Consider the following 17,094-nt stretch of genomic DNA (forward strand, 5'->3'; position numbering starts at 1 on the left):
TTGAATTTTCAAATCTATCCACAGAAACCTAGTATAGAATTTAGAGCTGAAGGTTGATTTAATAAATGGATGTCTAAATCAGGGAAAGCCCTAAGAAAGTTTTATGTCTTAAAAAAAAAGGACTTGGAGATATCAGATTACTATTTACAAGTTCAAGGTTCCATAAAGCTTCTTACCTTGTCATTAGGTGCTCCAAACGGCCCAAAATGAAGAACCAATTTTAATTTAATTTTATGGAGATTGAAGAAATAATTAAGTAAATAATTAAGTAAAATATCCTATGAATCACCTTGAATTTAAATATCTTTATTCAATTATGGGCAAACCCAAATGCCATTCTATCCAAATAAATTACCTCAATTATGAAAATATAAAGATATGTGCCAAATTCTCATAAAGCAATTGATAAAGCTAAGATTTATATATAACTGAAATGCACAGTCACATTTCATTTCAAGTGAAAAAATATAAGTTAGAATATCCATTTTTAAAATAAAGTGATTACTTATAACAAAACTTTTACTGATATTAAGATAAATGTATTGTGAAAGTCAATTCAGAGGGCTTCTTGTTTTCCAGCATACTTTTGTAAATTCAAGGGGGGAGACATGGTATGCTGTTCTTCTCTCAGCAAAGAAGGATCAATTTAGGGGGGTAGTGTTTTGTAAACTTAAGGTGGTTTTAAGCTTAAAAACTTATGTTTTTTGTGATTCCCCTACAAAAGAATTGGAATTATTGCAAGATTTCACTTCTATAAAAAAGTAAAGATTGCAAATAAATTCAATTAGAAGAAAACAGCATATAAAAATATAACATCTGTGTTTTTAGGAGATACAAAGTCATTTTTGTCACAAATAATAATGAGATTAAAACCCCATAGAGTATCTGACATCACAACTGTAAATTAATAAATGTTTTCATTTATAAATAAAATCTTTTCTCACATATAATTCTTTGTTTAAGTAGAATAAAGTATATTCATTATACTTTTCAGAAATATACAAACACTTACCACCATTAACAGAGTATGATCTATTAAGTGGAAAATGTGGAACATCTCCTTCATTAATTAGTCTCAGATCTTGTTCTCTCTGTAGTTCCCTGATTATACCATCAAGAATGCTCTCATCTTGATCATTGGTTTGCTGTCCAATTACCTGTTCCACCACTTCGCCATCACCTTAATGAGACCAAAGATAAAAAGCCACAAAATTGATCACATTTTATTATACCCTAAAACCAGTAAAAACAAACTTAACTTATAAATTTTCAGAGAAATAATTGAAAATTGGCTTCAAATGAAAATAGAGTATGCATCAAACAAATTATTTTATAAATCTTTTAATTTTTATGTGTCAGCTTCTCTTTGATTTAGTCAATGTTCCTAACTTAGACATAATTATGAGAAGCATCTCAAAGAATATAAAAGTTAAAACAATTGATTTTAAAATAAATTTCATCCAAAGAATATTCTAAGGTAAAAATCAGAAATTAAAGATTTAAGTAAGGTTTAAACAGGTTCAGTGACCTAAAATATTTATATCTTTTTTGGTGAAAATTGCTTTCTGAAAAGACATAATTATAATTTTCCAAATGAATATATCATTTGCTAACATCCCATTGTTCTTATGAACAAACAATTTTTATTACGAAACATTGAAACTCATTGTTTACCTTAAATGAAAATTTTAAATGTTTTTCTGTCTTAGATATCCCTATTTTTCATCTTTTCTTATAGTCATATCAAGTGGTATCTGATAGAGTAATCAAGAGATCAGATCTTATAAGGAATAAAGAGTGATAAATTATTTTTTATTCAGATGTTTTCAGTTTTGTACACCATTTAATATTCAGTTTTTCTCCTCAGTTAATAATTATGACATCTTCAGAGTAACTATTGGCATAGTTGTCATACCAGTTCACTGCTTTACAAACCTTTATGAGACAGGCATAAAAGGATGTATGGAACTTTATAAAGATCAATTCAAGCCTTAATCCCCTAGTCAAGAAATTGAATTCCAGTTGCAATTTAATAAACTCACTACTACTCCATACCTAAAGAAAACCTACAATTACCAAACCGAGATATAAAGACATTCTATGTGGGAAGGGCAATATACAGAATGGAAATATGCCAATCTGAAGAGGCAAAGATCCTTTGGCACAGAATAGCTTATTCTAATATTTTATTCTATTATCTTCCCACAGTTCATCAAATTTATTGCTGATTCCCCAATATCTTCCAAGATTAATCTTATTTAAACAATCACAACCCGTTCCCCAATGTCCAGTAACTTTTTGCATTTTAAGTATGAGGATGGGTAAATATCTACTTTGTAATTTTTTAAGTTTTTTTATAGTGGTAGATAGACAGAATGTCTTTATTTTATTTGTTTATTTTCATGTAGTTCTAATGATCAAACCCAGGGCCTCACACATGCTAGGCAAGCACTCTGCCACTAAGCTAGAGCCCCAGCCCTAGTATGTGGTTTTTGAAGTTTCATCTTCTTAGGTCCAATTAACTAGCGACTTTTAAACTAAAATACCAATACAATGAACAGAGAAATTTCACCAATAATATACATTGAAATTAGTCCATTTAATCATTACTAGAAAGCAATATTACATAGAAGATGATCATATGCAGGGTTTCTATGGAACTAGATCAACACAATTCTGTGCTTGAGTATACACTTTTGTTTCTATGTAAAAGTACTCTGGTAGGGTAAAAGGTATTATACAAATGAAAATGAACAGAAGTAGAAGGGAAAACATACTATAACTTATTTCAGTTATTTAGTGAGGGACAAATGCCACAGAGAGAACAAAATCAAGTATGACATTTGCAAAATATTTCCAATTTAATTATCATGATAACGTACCATTGGCCACATATCCCAGTTGTGGTATAAGTTGTTCATCTTTACAATTTTCCCGTCCCGGCACTAGCCGTTGAAATTTTGTGGGATGAGGATTTCCATCAACATCCACCAAGAATGGGGGAGGCATTAAGTGAGGAGCTTGTTGTGTTTGTTCATCTAACACATAGTTATTGGCATCACGGATAAGAGGTCGATAATCCGTGTGGAAGAACATCTGATCTGGAATCTTATGACAGAAGTTTTAGTATTTAATATACATAGGGAACATATAGATTTGGCACTTATTTTCATTTCTAGAGCATACACATTTCTGAGTCAGACAACTTTTGTATTCTCTTCTAGTCCTGTGTTGCCAAATGTTCCATCTAAAGCACATTACCTATATGGTAATTCTCTTCTCTACAAATTCTAGATATGCATTACTTTTTTGCCCTATATCATATTTCTCTAATTATGATAAGAAAAATAAAGCAATAACCATGTAGAGTTATTTTAAGTCATAAAAATCATATAAAACTCTATTTTTATTCAAATGAATATAGACCAGAAGTATAACACATATGGTAAGACAAGTAAATATATATCACATTATTGACACTGAAAGCTGATACAAATATTGAGCTGACATCAGTGTTTCTGAGTTCTCTTTCAGCTCTAAGATTCCATAATCTATTCCAAATTCACGGCTAATAAAATATAAAGAACTATTAAGCTAGCTTCCTAAGTATTTTCACAAGATCAATAATAGGTAAAATAACAATCAGGAAAGTAAACTTTCAGTCACCAACTGTTTATTTCCATTCATGATAAGCAGATGATATAGCAGTCTGTTTCAGTTATTCTTATTACACCTGAACAGTAACACAAAATATATTCTAAACCAAAGTTTTTCCTAATGAATGTCTACATCTACATCACCCTGCACTTCAATAGTGACAAACACACACCGTCAAGCCTGATGTTCAGCAATGACAAAAACATTTACCAAGAGATACAATATTCTTACTTTGTATTTATTAACCCTTATTAATTTAGGAGTCAAACAAAACTTCTGAATGATATAATCACAAATTATAGTCTACCCAAAAAAGTACTGACCTTTTCATAGTATTTACTGCAACCAAAACCAAAAAGCAACAAATGCCCATGAGAATCTGTACACGCAAAATGGTTTCCATCTGGTGAAAATTTACAATCAAACACTGCACCATGTCCTTGGCCTTCAATCTGGAATTCAGAGGAGTTGTTTTAAGTAATCTTATGACTTATTCTAAAATAATAAGTAGGAGATAACATCTCTTTGCTAATACGTTGGATGCTGTGAAGCATTAATATCCCAATGTACTCTCTGGCTTCTGTAGCCAGAAACCTAAAGAAATAACACTCCGAAAGAAAGTAGGGACAGTAAAATTGCAATGAATGGAATCAATCATCGCTAGTAATGGCACACCCTGTGAAATACTACTGGGTGACCAAGGAGATTTTAAAAATATTTAAATGTAACCAAATTGTCACAGGTTTGCTATTACAGAAAAGTTCAGATACTATCTTTATATCGTAAGAGAAATGCAATTAAGTCTTAAATTAACCATCATAAAATTAAATCACACAAATTAATTTTAATAACACAAGACAGGGTAAGTGCTCTAGATCTTTATAATGTCTTTCAAGTGGGCTCAAAGGCCAACAAATAGTTTAAAAATGTTGTCAGAACTGTTCATAAGAAAAGTACACTAACTATGGAAAGTATGAACAAAGGGGGAAAAAAATCAATAAATATGCTAAGGAACTGAACAGACACTTCACAGAAGAAATACAATTGATCAACAAATATATAAAAAATGTTCAACATCTCTAGCAATTATAGAAATGCAAATCAAAATTACTCTAATATTTCATCTTGTTCCAGTCAGAATGGCAATTATTAAGAATATAAGCAACAATAAATGTTGGTGAGAATGTAGGGCAAAATGTACACTCATGTATACATTGCTGGTGGGATACAAATTGGTGCAACCACTCTGGAAAGCAGTATGGAGATTCCTCAGGAACTTGGAATGGAACCACCATTTGACCCAGTTAAATCACTTCTTGGTTTATACCCAAGGGACTTAAAATCAGCATACTACAGTAATGCAGCCGCCTCAATGTTCATAGCAGTTCAACTCACAATAGCTAAACTGCAGAAGCAACCTAAATGCCCTTCAATAGGTAAGCTATGGAACCAACCCAGGTGCCCTTCAACAGATGAATGGATAAAAAATGTGGTATATATACACAATGGAATATTACTGAGCTTTAAAGAAGAATGAAATTATGGCATTTACTGATAAATGGATGGAGATGAACAATATCATTGTAAGTGAAATAAGTCAATCCCAAAAAACCAAAGGCTGAATGTTTTCTTTGATATGTGGAGGCTAATTAAAATAAGAGGGGGGTGGCTAGGGAAGAATAGAGATACTTTGGATTAGACAGATGGGAGTGACGGGAGGGGAGAGGGTATGGGGCTATAAAGGATAATAAAATAAATTGAACATTACTACCCTATGTTTATATATGATACACAACTGGTGTGATTCTACATCATATACAAGAAGAATGAGAAGTTATACTCCATTTATGTATGCTGTGTCCAAATGCATTCTAACTGAGTAGAATCAAAAAAAAAAAAAAAAAGGAAAGAAATGTTGTCAGAACTGTTACTAAGAAAAGGACACTAGGGGCAAGGGTTGTGGCTCAGTGGTAAAGTGCTTGCCTAGCACATGTGAGGCCTTGGGTTTGATCCTAAGCACCACATAAAAATAAATAAAATATATTGTGTCCATATACAACTTAAAAAGCTAAAAAAGAAAAGGACACTAAATATGGAAAAAATGGTAGTGTTTTCTATGATTTATATAAAATATATCTTAAGAGCATCCCTATTTGCAAATCTATTTTTCAACTACTAAGCCATGTGAGAGTTACCAGAGACAAATTCAAATTATTACTGTCACTTTTATAATTCATAAATTAGGATTATAGATTAAATAACATTTTTGTGATCTTGGTTAAGAATTAACTAAAAAGTTAACAAATTTGAGATTAAGGAGTTTAGAGGTGGGAACCAGAATTTGGAAAATGCTAATACCAAGATAAACGAATCACTTAGGCTTAATTCTCCACTGGCCTTATTATAAGGCTTTTGAGTTATTTTCTGAATTATTTTAGCAATTTTAACAGAGATAACAGGAGGTTCCTTTGAACTAAGTATACTCATCAAGTTTATAAAATAAACACATATTTCTCTTACCATGTTAAAGTAATTCCGAATTTTGGTCCCCCGGTCAAGGTCCCAAATAAATATGTTTCCATCATGACCCGCTGAAAGAATGATCCTTGGATCAAATGGATGTGCTTCTAAAACAAATACTTCATCATCATGACCCTGTGATAAAAATCAATATTAAAATTTAAAAGCAACACCAAGTATCGGATTTATTTGATCAAAACATCTTGGGAATACTATCAATCAGGTTCAGATGAATTCATGCATTACAATTTAATAAATACCATTTACTATGTGGCTACTACATGAATAATACAGTTCAATTTGACTTCCTTAAATGTATAACTGCTGATTTTATAAAGAATGCAACGCACACAGAAGACACAGGAGAGTATTTCAAGCTCATTAAACAGGTCTTTGAAGGGAAATTTGGATATCTGCAAATGTACTATTTAAAAGTGATAAAAAAGTGGCAAACAAAATCTTTCATTAACATCTAATTCTGCCACAATGATAACAGACAAACCTTCATTGTTCTTCATCAGGTATTTTCTATGACTGATATTCAAACTGCATTTTGGGAGACCCCATGATACATTCAAAGGACAAAGCTTAGTGACTTTGTTCTGTATCTACTTTTAACCTGGGGTTCCATTTGAGACATTATCTGAAAAATAGATTTTCTGCTAAGAAAACTGAATTTGAAAACCAATGCTAGGTATTACATGCTTCTCTGTAAGCTAATCAAAGTATAGCAGTATATAGAGACCTTAGATCCAGAGAAAAGTAATGGATTCTAGACATGTTTATACAAACAGCCTATAAGCTAAAAATGTTTATGGTTTTAAAAGGTTATATAAAACCCAAAAGCAATAAATAAAACAGCAAAGAATATGCAACAGAGATGGAATGTACAAAGTCTAAAATATTTATAATCTGGCCTCATAAAGGAAAAGTTTGCCAACGGTGAATTAGATCATTGTCATTTCATTAGAGTTAACTCCTGGTAAGAGCACATAAGATGAACAATAGACCCCACCCCCAGACTTAAAGCATAGAGAACATCCCAAAGCTGCCATTTCACGTGGGGATATGCCAACACATAATACATCAGAAGCTTCTAGAAATGATCATATACTGTGAGTGTCAAAAGTACATTTTATCCCCAAATTATCATATTAAAAATAATTCTACTATGTTATAATTATAGAAAAAATACACCTTATTAAAAATCACTGCAGCCTGGATCAAATGCAGTGTTAATATGCATAGGTAAAATTCCCTTACCACAAATACCATTAGAACTCAAAATTTGCCAAAACTCTTCCAATCATTACTGAAAAATTCTTTCTACAATAAAATCCTTTGTTCAATAGTCTATTTGATATAGTCAATATTTTCAAATTTCCTTTTCAGTAAATCATAAAATTACTTTGATAAATTCACATGATGATGACATAACTATGGCAGGGTATGTACACAGGGGAAAAGTCATAAGTAGGATTTTCTTTGGTAGGCACATCCCACCAAAGGATTCAGTCAAAGGATTGTGGTGAATAAAATCTAATCAAAATCAATAATGTCGAAGCTGGGGTTGTGGCTCAGCGATAGTGCACCCACCTAGCACATGTGAGGCCCTGGGGTTCGATCCTCAGCACCACATAAAAATAAAATAAATAAAATAAAGGTATTTTGTCAACTATAACTAAAAAATACAAAAAAAATATCAATAATGTCTTGCCTGTAACCACAGCAACCAGGGCAGGTGAGGCAGGAAGATCACAAGTTCAAGGCCAGCCTCAGCAATTTAGTAAGGCCCTAAGCAATTCATCAAGATTATTTAGCAAAATAAAAAATGAATAAAAAGTGCTGGACATTACAGTTTAGTGGTAATGCACACCTGTTTTCAAACCCCAGTTTAAAAAAAATAATACTGTCTTCAGATTTATCATGTGACATATCTACATTTATTAAGACATTTCTATTTCCACCACCAACACAGAAATCTAGATTGTCATGACTCATCCTCGTTGCTACCCTGGATTTCCAGTCTATCTGCAGTCATTCTTACCCCATTCCAATCTATTCTCTCTACTGTAGCCAGAATTACAATGCATTTCTTAAAAAGCAAAACTCACATTCTATTTTGTTGTTGTTGTTTTAAACCCTTGAATGGTTTCCTACTAGTCTTAGAATAGATCTAAAAGATCTTGAATGGTCTGACCTCTATCCAATTCTCCAGTCTTATCTGGTGAGACATTCTGCTCCCTGTGCTCTATCCAAATTGGTTTCCTTTCCACCTTAGGATCTTCACACAAGCTGTTTGAATTCCTGGAAGGACTTCCCAATTTCCTTATATATGTAATTAACCAAATATGTTACTATGACCACAAATAAAGAAACTTTAACAGGAAAATATTGATTATTGATAAACAATAATGAAGATAAACAAGGAATGATAAGAAAAAGACTAGGAGACTATCTTAGATTATATGATGAGGGAAAGCCAAACAAGGAAATGACACTTAAGCTGTGACCTAGGAAATCCCTACTTATGTTTCAATTCTTAACTTAGACTTCATTTCCTTAGCAACTTTCTCAGAATCTCTCAGATCATATTTGGTCATGCTATTAGAAACTTATAATGGTATATCTTTCATTTTTCATTCTTAGAAGTTATTTAATTAAAAGTTTTTCTCTCTTAATAGGCTGTAAATTGTTGCAGGACAGGACTTTGAATTTTATTCAAAATAAATAAATGGATTTATTCCTTCCTAATGCCTAGTTCTAATCTCTAATACCTAATCCAGTGCCTGGCAGAGTTGTTAAAAGAATTAAAAATAGTCAATTCTACAATTTATGCAGTAAAATTCAGTGAAAAGAGATGAAGCATGAGTCAGCCCATGGGAAGAGGTTCATTAAACAGAATCCAAATTAAGGTATTTAAGGAAGAATTTCACACTGATCTATGAAACCAATGGCTATAACATGGCCTTAAAATTGTGATTTTTAGAGATCAGACTTGTACTGTCTGATACTGTAGCTGCTATCACATGTGATTATTAAGCATATGAAATGTGGATAGAATAAACGGAGATGATTTGTAAGTATAACATACATGCTAGATTTCAAAGATTTAGCATGAAATAAGAATATAAAATATGTCATTAATAATTTATATATTAATTATAAATTAATGATAATATTTTAAATGCATTAGGTTAAATAAATACATTATTACTTTCCTTTTTATTTTTTATGATGGTTGCTAGAAAAATTAATGATATATGTGGCTTATGTTAAGTTTCTGTTAGACTGTATTGACATAGACACACATTTCCTAATAAAGAGTCAAGGAAACAGTACAGGTCTTTTTAGACACATTAACAGAAACTTACATCAGGGAATAGGGAAAACCAAAATAGGTAAGCACTGCTTTTAGGAGACAAAAGTCGGATTCTAAAACTTCACTAATATACTGTTAGTACTTTGCTTTGGAAAGGGGACTTTGGAGGTATGAGACAGATAAACAAGAAATCCTCCCTATATCAAAACTTGAGAAACATCAGAGGCTTTATGCTAAGATTATCTTACATAAGAGTCGAATAAGGATGATATCATGACATACTACAAAGAAAATTGAATTGAGTTTCTAGTCTAAATCCCATCACTTACTGCTGTCCAAACCATATAGCATTTAGTTTTCTCCACTTTAAATGATATGAATTTATAAATGAGACAGTAAATGTGGCTTATAAATTAAATATAATATGAAGTCAATCCATACCATGACAAACTGACAAACATCAGCACCACCCATCAGATTTCTGCTATTAAATGTATCAATGTTTCACACCAAACACTGCAGACTCTTACTATAAAAAAAGCTTTTATAAAGAAAAACAAAAAAGGACCTTTTTATCCTAGTTCTATTTCCCTTACTTCTTGCATAAGCTAATCACTGAATGTAGAATAGGATATCCATAAAATATTAACAATAAAATATCCTAACACTTATAGAAGGAACCTACCTCAGTATCATAAAGACAAAATATGAAAAACCCAAAGCCAACCTCATAATAAATGGAAAAAAAACTGAAAGCATGAACTTTAAAATCTGGAATAAGACAAGGATGTCACTCTCACCACTCCTCTTTAACATAGTGCTAGAAATTCTAGACAAAGGAATTAGGAAGAGAAAGAAATACAGGGGGAAAAATAGGAAAGCACAAAGTCAAATTATCATTGTTTGAAGACAATACGATTTTTTTTTTCATACCAGGAGTTGAAACAAGTGGTGCTTATCCACTGAAACACATCCCCAGGTAATTTAGTATTTTATTTAGTGATAGGGTATCACTGAGTTGCTTAGGGCCTTGCTAATTTGCTAAGACTGGCTTTGAACTCCTGATCCTCATGACTCAGCCTCCCGAGGCTCTGGGATTATAGGTGTGTGCCACCACACTTGGCTTTGAGTGACATGATCTTATACATATTAGATTCCAAAAATTCCACCCAAAGACTGTTAGTGCTAATTAACAAATTTGGAAAAGTAGCAGGTTACCAAATCAACACACAAAAATCAACAGCTTTCCTTTATACCAACAATGAATCTGTTGAGAAAGAAATCAGGAAAACAATTCCATTCACAATAGCTTCAAAAACAAAGTACCTAGAATAAATCTAACCAAGGTAGATAAATACCTCCACAATGAAAACTATAGAACACTGAAGAAGAAATTGAAGAAGATCTCAGAAGATGGAAACACCTCCCATGTACAGGGAGAGGCAGAATTAATATTGTTAAAATGGCCATAACACCAAAAGCAATATAAATATTCAATGAAATCCCCATCAAAATACCAATGACATTATTCACAGAATTAGAAAAAACAGTCCTAAAATTCATTTGGAAAAATAAAAGACCCAGAACAGCCAAAGTGTATTAAAGCCAAAATAATCAATGTTGAAGGTATCACAATATCTAACTTTAAATTATACTACAGAGCTATAGTGACAAAAAATGGGTGGTACAGGCATAAAAACTGATTATAGACCAATGGAACAGAATATAAGACACAGAGACAAACCCACACATCTACAGATATCTGATCCCTGACAGAGGTACAATAAAATACATTGGAAAAAAGACAGCCTTTTTACAAATGGCTCTGGGGAAGCTGGTGTTATCCATATATAGAAGAAACTGAACACTTATCACTCATTATGAACAAAAATCAAGTCAAAATATATCAAAGACCTAAGAATTAGACAAGAATATATGCAACTCTTAGGAAAAAACACAAGGTCAACATTCCAGCTTTTAGTCACAGGCAACAACAATCTCAGCAGGACCCTTTATAGCTCAAGAAATAAAGCCATGGAGTTAATGAATGGGACAGCATTAAATTTAAGTTTCTACATAGCAAAGGAAACAATTAGGAATGTGAAGAGAGAACCCACATAATGGGAGAAAATCTTTGCCAGCTACTCATCTGTCAGAGGATTAATATCTAGAATATATAAAGAACTCACAAAACTTTACACCAAAAAAATCAAATAACTCGATTAATAAATGGGCAACTGAATTAAACAAACACTTCTCAACTAAAGAAATACAAACAGCCAACAAATATATGAAAAAATGTTCAACATCATTAGCAATTATAGAAATGCATATCGAAACTATACTGAGATTTCTTCTCACCCTGGTCAGAATGGTAGTCATCAGGATCATAAATAATAATAAATGTTGGAAAGAATGAGGAGAAAAAGGAATGCTTTTACACTGTTTTTGGGATTGTAATTAGTACAACCACTATGGAAATAAGTATGGAGGTTCCTCTAAAAACCTAGGCATGGAAACTCCATATGACCCACCTATCCCACTTCTCAGTATTCACCCTGATTAATAAAGGTCATCTTACTACAGTAATACATGCATAGCCATGTTTATCGCAGCATAATTCACAAGAGCCAAACTACAGAACCAGCCTAGGTATCCATCAATGGATTAATGAATACAGAAAATGTGAGATGTGTTTTATTGAGCCATAAAGAAAAATGAAATTATGGCATTTGTAGGAAAAAGGATGGAAAAAGAGGCCATTATGTTAAGCAAAATAAGTATAACTCAGAAAGTTAAGGGTTCTCTCATGAAAATCGAAGGGAGATCAGTAGAGGAAAGAGACTAAGACATGATAGACAAGGAGGGGGGAGGCAGTGCTAGGGAATGATATTGGTCAAATTATATTGTTATATTATATGCACGTGTGAATATGTAACAACAAATCTCATTAATCTATATACCTCTAATACGCCAATAAAAATGTGGAAAAAATCTAACCCATGCTAAAACATATTCACATATATCCTTTAAAGCATACCATAACATAATAAATATTAGATCTGGAAAGGATCTTCAAAAGACCTCAAACCTGTTTTTAGTGGTGTATCATGTGTCAGCACTATTTTGCTGATCTATTAACAGGACTCTTGAATAAATATTTTTCCAAGGGCTAATAGTCATAGAAAGAAAACTATAACTTAAATTTCTTATCTCCTAGAATAATATACTTTTGACCATTAAAAATTTATTTTGAGATGAGGTATTCAATATGTTTTGCCCATGTTGGCCCTGAACTTAAGGGATCCTCTAGCCTCGGCCTATGGAGTACTAGGACTATACCTAAGCACCACTGTGATAGGCTTAAAGAATAAATCTTCCATTCGTTTCTGTATTGATTAATTTATTTATTTCTTTATTGTGGTACCAAGGATCAAGCCTAGGGCTTTGCAAATGCTAGACAAACTCTCTAACCCTGAGATGCACGCCCAGCCCCTGACCATTTTAATGAATCTAAAATAAAATACTCACAGATAAAGTATGAAGAAGCTGCCCTGTAGTAGAATTCCACACTTTCAAAAGGAAATTGTTCACTGCAGTAATAACTGTGGTATCATAACGATCCCAGGCCACCATAGTCACCTTTAGTTTAGTGACTTTGTCTTCTCCTGAGGGTAAATTACTCCTAAACAAAACAATTTGCAGTATTCATACCTTATAAACTGTTAACAAAGGTGCATACAAAATAAGAAATTATACTAATTTCTCCAGGCACGTGTGTAAGTGGTTAAATTTTAAAAAACCTTGACTATCATTTAAATATTATGAAATAAAAAATTACATAAATATACTTGCAAATAGGGCAATACAAATGAGCTTATTTCAGGGAGAAAAAAATATCTTAAAAGGACCGCAATGTGGACTTAATTTTGAGAATTCAAAAAAGTGAAATGGGAAATAAATCTATTACTATATCGAAAAATAAAACACAAGGTTACATTGGCTACTGGACAATATGAAAATGTATAATGGCCACTGTATTTCTTTCATTATTATTTTAAAAAATCTGGGCATAGTGACACATGCCTATAAAATGACTTGGGAGGCTGAGGCAGGAGGACTGCAAGTTCCAGGTGGGCCTCAGCAACTTAGTGGAACATTGTCCCTAGATTGATTGATTGATTAAATAAATAAATAAATAGAACTGGGGATGTAGTTCAGTGGTAAAGCGCCCTCTATTCAATCTCCAGTAACCCACCCCCTAAAAACAATGAACTAATAGGCCTTATTTAAAAAAAAAAAAAAAAAAAAAAACTATGTAATTCATTAACTTGTTTTTTGGTACCGAGTATTTAACCCAAGAGTGCTTAACCACTAAGCAAAACCTCAGCCCTTTTTTAAGAAAATAATTATTTTGAGAGCTGGGTTGTGACTCAACAGTAGAGCGCTCGCTTAGTATGTGAGAAGACCTGGGTTCAATCCTCAGCATCACATAAAAATAGATAAAATTATATTAAAACATGCTCTAAGTTGCTTAGGGCCCCTTTCAGATTCTGCTGTCTCAGCCTCCTGAGACTTTGGGATTACAGGAGTGTACCACAGCATCCAACTTATAACTTTTGATTTAATTGAATGGGGCAATAACAATTGCTGACTATAACTACAGTCAATTCCACATTGTTATTAAGAAGATAATTAATATCATGCTCATATATTAAAGAAATTTTATTGTCCCAAAGAGATAATTATGTTTCTTCTATTCAACAGTTAAGATTATGAAACAGGATGTTGATAAAATGTACATATAAACACTAAGCTGGAATGATATAAACTATTATAAAGGTATATTCAGAAAGTTAAAAGAGAAAAAGTTAAACATGATGTTATTAATTTAACATGGACAACCCTCATACTAAAGGTAGTAAAGACACATATTTAAAAAGTGACCTATAGAAAACTATAAGGCAGAGAGTGATTCTGTGAACATCAGTAGAGCACATAGATCTTAGGGTCACAGTAGACCAGAATTTTGGATAAGTCAGCACTGTTCTAATCTATTAATTAACAGCAAAAGACAATTTGCTTAGAGACAAAATAAAGATGCAAATATCACATGTACCAATTAAATTGAAAGTATCTATTTACATAAACTATTTTATGTTCATTATTAAATATGTCAATAGGCCTTATGAGAACCACTGAAGCATCTAGTATCAGTTCTTACCCACTCATTTTAGTAGCCATATCTAGCACTATACTCTTCCATTCTTGTTGTTGATATTGCCATATTCTTGCTGTTCCATCTCTACTTCCACTAACAAATCTTAAACTGGAAAGAAAAAGTTAAAATAGTCTTGTTACTTTTCTCCAAAATTAGAATCATTTTTTTTATTAGAAAAGTAATATATCCACCTTCATACACTACTAGGGGGAATATAAAATGGCACAGTCACTTTGGAAAACAGTTTGGAAGTTTCTTTTTTTTTAAGAGAGAGAGATAATTTTTTAATATTTATTTTTTAGTTTTCGGTGGACACAACATCTTTATCTTTATTTTTATGTGGTGCTGAGGATCGAACCCAGCACCCTGCACTGCCAGGCAAGTGTGCTACCACTTGAACCACATCCCCAGCCCTGACAGTTTCTATAAATGCTAAACAAAGTTACCATGTGACCCAGCAATCCTACTCAGTTATATTTTGAAAAAGAAATAAAAACATAATTCCACAGAAAAAACATGCACATGCATACTCATGGATACATTATTCATAATAAGTCAAAAAGTAGAAGCACCTCAAATGTCCATCAGAGGCTCAAATTGGTAAACAGTATATGGCATATATTCATACAATGGAATATTACTCAGTAATGCAAACGAATGAAAATAATAATATGCATTGCAACAAGGATTAATTCTGAATAGGCAAATAAAGAGAAATGAAAAGTAGATTAATGCATGCTCAGAAATGTTGAAAAAGGGATGGAGTATTGGGGTTGACAGCTAAACAGTATGGGTTTTCTTTAAAGGACAATGAAAATGTTCAAAAAATTAACTGTACTAATTGTTACACAACACTATAAATATACTAATAGCATTGAATTCTGTATTATGTGAATTATACCTCAAATAAAAATGCTATTTTAAAATAGTATATTTATTCACCCACAATTTTGTTACTGTTAACACTTTAGTATCTATTCTTTTAGACTTTATTAAATACATGAATGTATACTTATATATTTTCCCTTACATGAAACAAAAATTCACTACATGTTTTTCCCTAGGTTAACTGAATTTTGTAGATTTATTTCTATGTTGACAAGTATAAAACTATCATCACTTTTAATAAGTGCTTAACTATATAAATATTATCAAAATTTATCTAATAAATCTTCTAATGATTAATATTATATCATTTCCCATCTTCAACATGACAATTAATGCTGTAAAGAACATCTCTACATGTCTTTGTACAACCCTATAAATATCTATGCTAAGTTGAAAAGGAACATTTTTAAAGCTTTTGATACATACTACCACACTATTTCACTAATAGTTTTTTTTTTTAATTATTTATTGAAACAATTCATACTCTCATGAAAACCTGAGGAAAGTAACTTTTTGAGGGGGTGGGATTACTAGAGATTAAACCCAGAGGTACTTAAGCATTGGATCATATCCCCAGCCCCTTTCATATTTTATTTTGAAACAAGGTCTTACTAAATTGCTTAGGGCCTCCCTAAGTTGCTGAGGCTGACCTAAAAATTGTGATCCTCCTGCCTCAGCCTCCCAAGTTGATGGGACTACAGGTGTGTACCACCACACCTGGCAAGGAAAGCACTCTTTGTAAAAACCTATAGCCATGATGGATATTATGATTTTGCATTATCTGTTTATTCTGGAGGAAATAATTGTTATTTTAATTTTAATTTCTTTGACTATTAGTAAAACTGGAAATATTTTAAGTGAATTATTTTTTATTTACCTTTATAAATAATAATATACCTTTATAATAATTATTTATTATTTACCTTTAACTAGTAAAAATTTTGAGCATGAACAAAAGTAAAATCATATATATTCTTACCTCATAAAGAAATCAAATACTAATATTTTTATTTTCATATATTGCATACATACATTACATATTCTGCATGCCCCATATGTATTTTACACATATGTAAAATTCTATGTATTTACTGGGTATTTCTCTTTTTTGCTTACTCAAAATAAAGCTCTTTAAAGACATATTTACAAATAAGCACAAGAAGTTATTTTCAGAAAATGTTTTCACTATAAATGAAATTTATCATGAAGTCTAAAGCATTTAGGGTTATTTTATTCTCCATAAGCTTGTCTATTCAGGCCCAGTTTTCTCATTTGCACAAAGCTCAGCAGACTTTGATATTAGAGGTGTGCTATCATTGAAAAAGCAATTCAGAAGTCTCTCTTCATACTCATACATAAGCATATATTATTCTACAGATACTGTTATACTTAGTTGAAATTGGACATCTTTTAATATGTGCCACAGAAATAATTAAGACAAAATAGTGTGTTTTCATTGAAAACAAAAGCAAGAAAATAAAATTTC

General features: G+C 31.9%; 1 protein-coding gene across 1 annotated transcript in view; it reads right to left on the minus strand.

The window, feature by feature from the left end:
- The window catches only part of Brwd3 (bromodomain and WD repeat domain containing 3), a 156,810-nt gene that overhangs the window by 45,312 nt on the left and 94,404 nt on the right, over window positions 1-17,094 (minus strand). Inside the window, exons 13-18 of the mRNA XM_046442605.2 lie at window positions 14,724-14,828; window positions 13,031-13,184; window positions 6,178-6,312; window positions 3,981-4,109; window positions 2,883-3,108; window positions 1,013-1,180 (exon numbers count right to left, since the gene is read on the minus strand). Coding sequence (XP_046298561.1) covers window positions 1,013-1,180; window positions 2,883-3,108; window positions 3,981-4,109; window positions 6,178-6,312; window positions 13,031-13,184; window positions 14,724-14,828 — 917 coding nt within the window. The remainder of the gene's footprint in view (window positions 1-1,012; window positions 1,181-2,882; window positions 3,109-3,980; window positions 4,110-6,177; window positions 6,313-13,030; window positions 13,185-14,723; window positions 14,829-17,094) is intronic.

This window comes from Marmota monax, unplaced genomic scaffold (assembly GCF_021218885.2).
Source record: "Marmota monax isolate L192 unplaced genomic scaffold, Marmota_monax_Labrador192_F-V1.1 WCK01_AAM20220418_F8-fsc00212, whole genome shotgun sequence".
NCBI lineage: Eukaryota > Metazoa > Chordata > Mammalia > Rodentia > Sciuridae > Marmota > Marmota monax.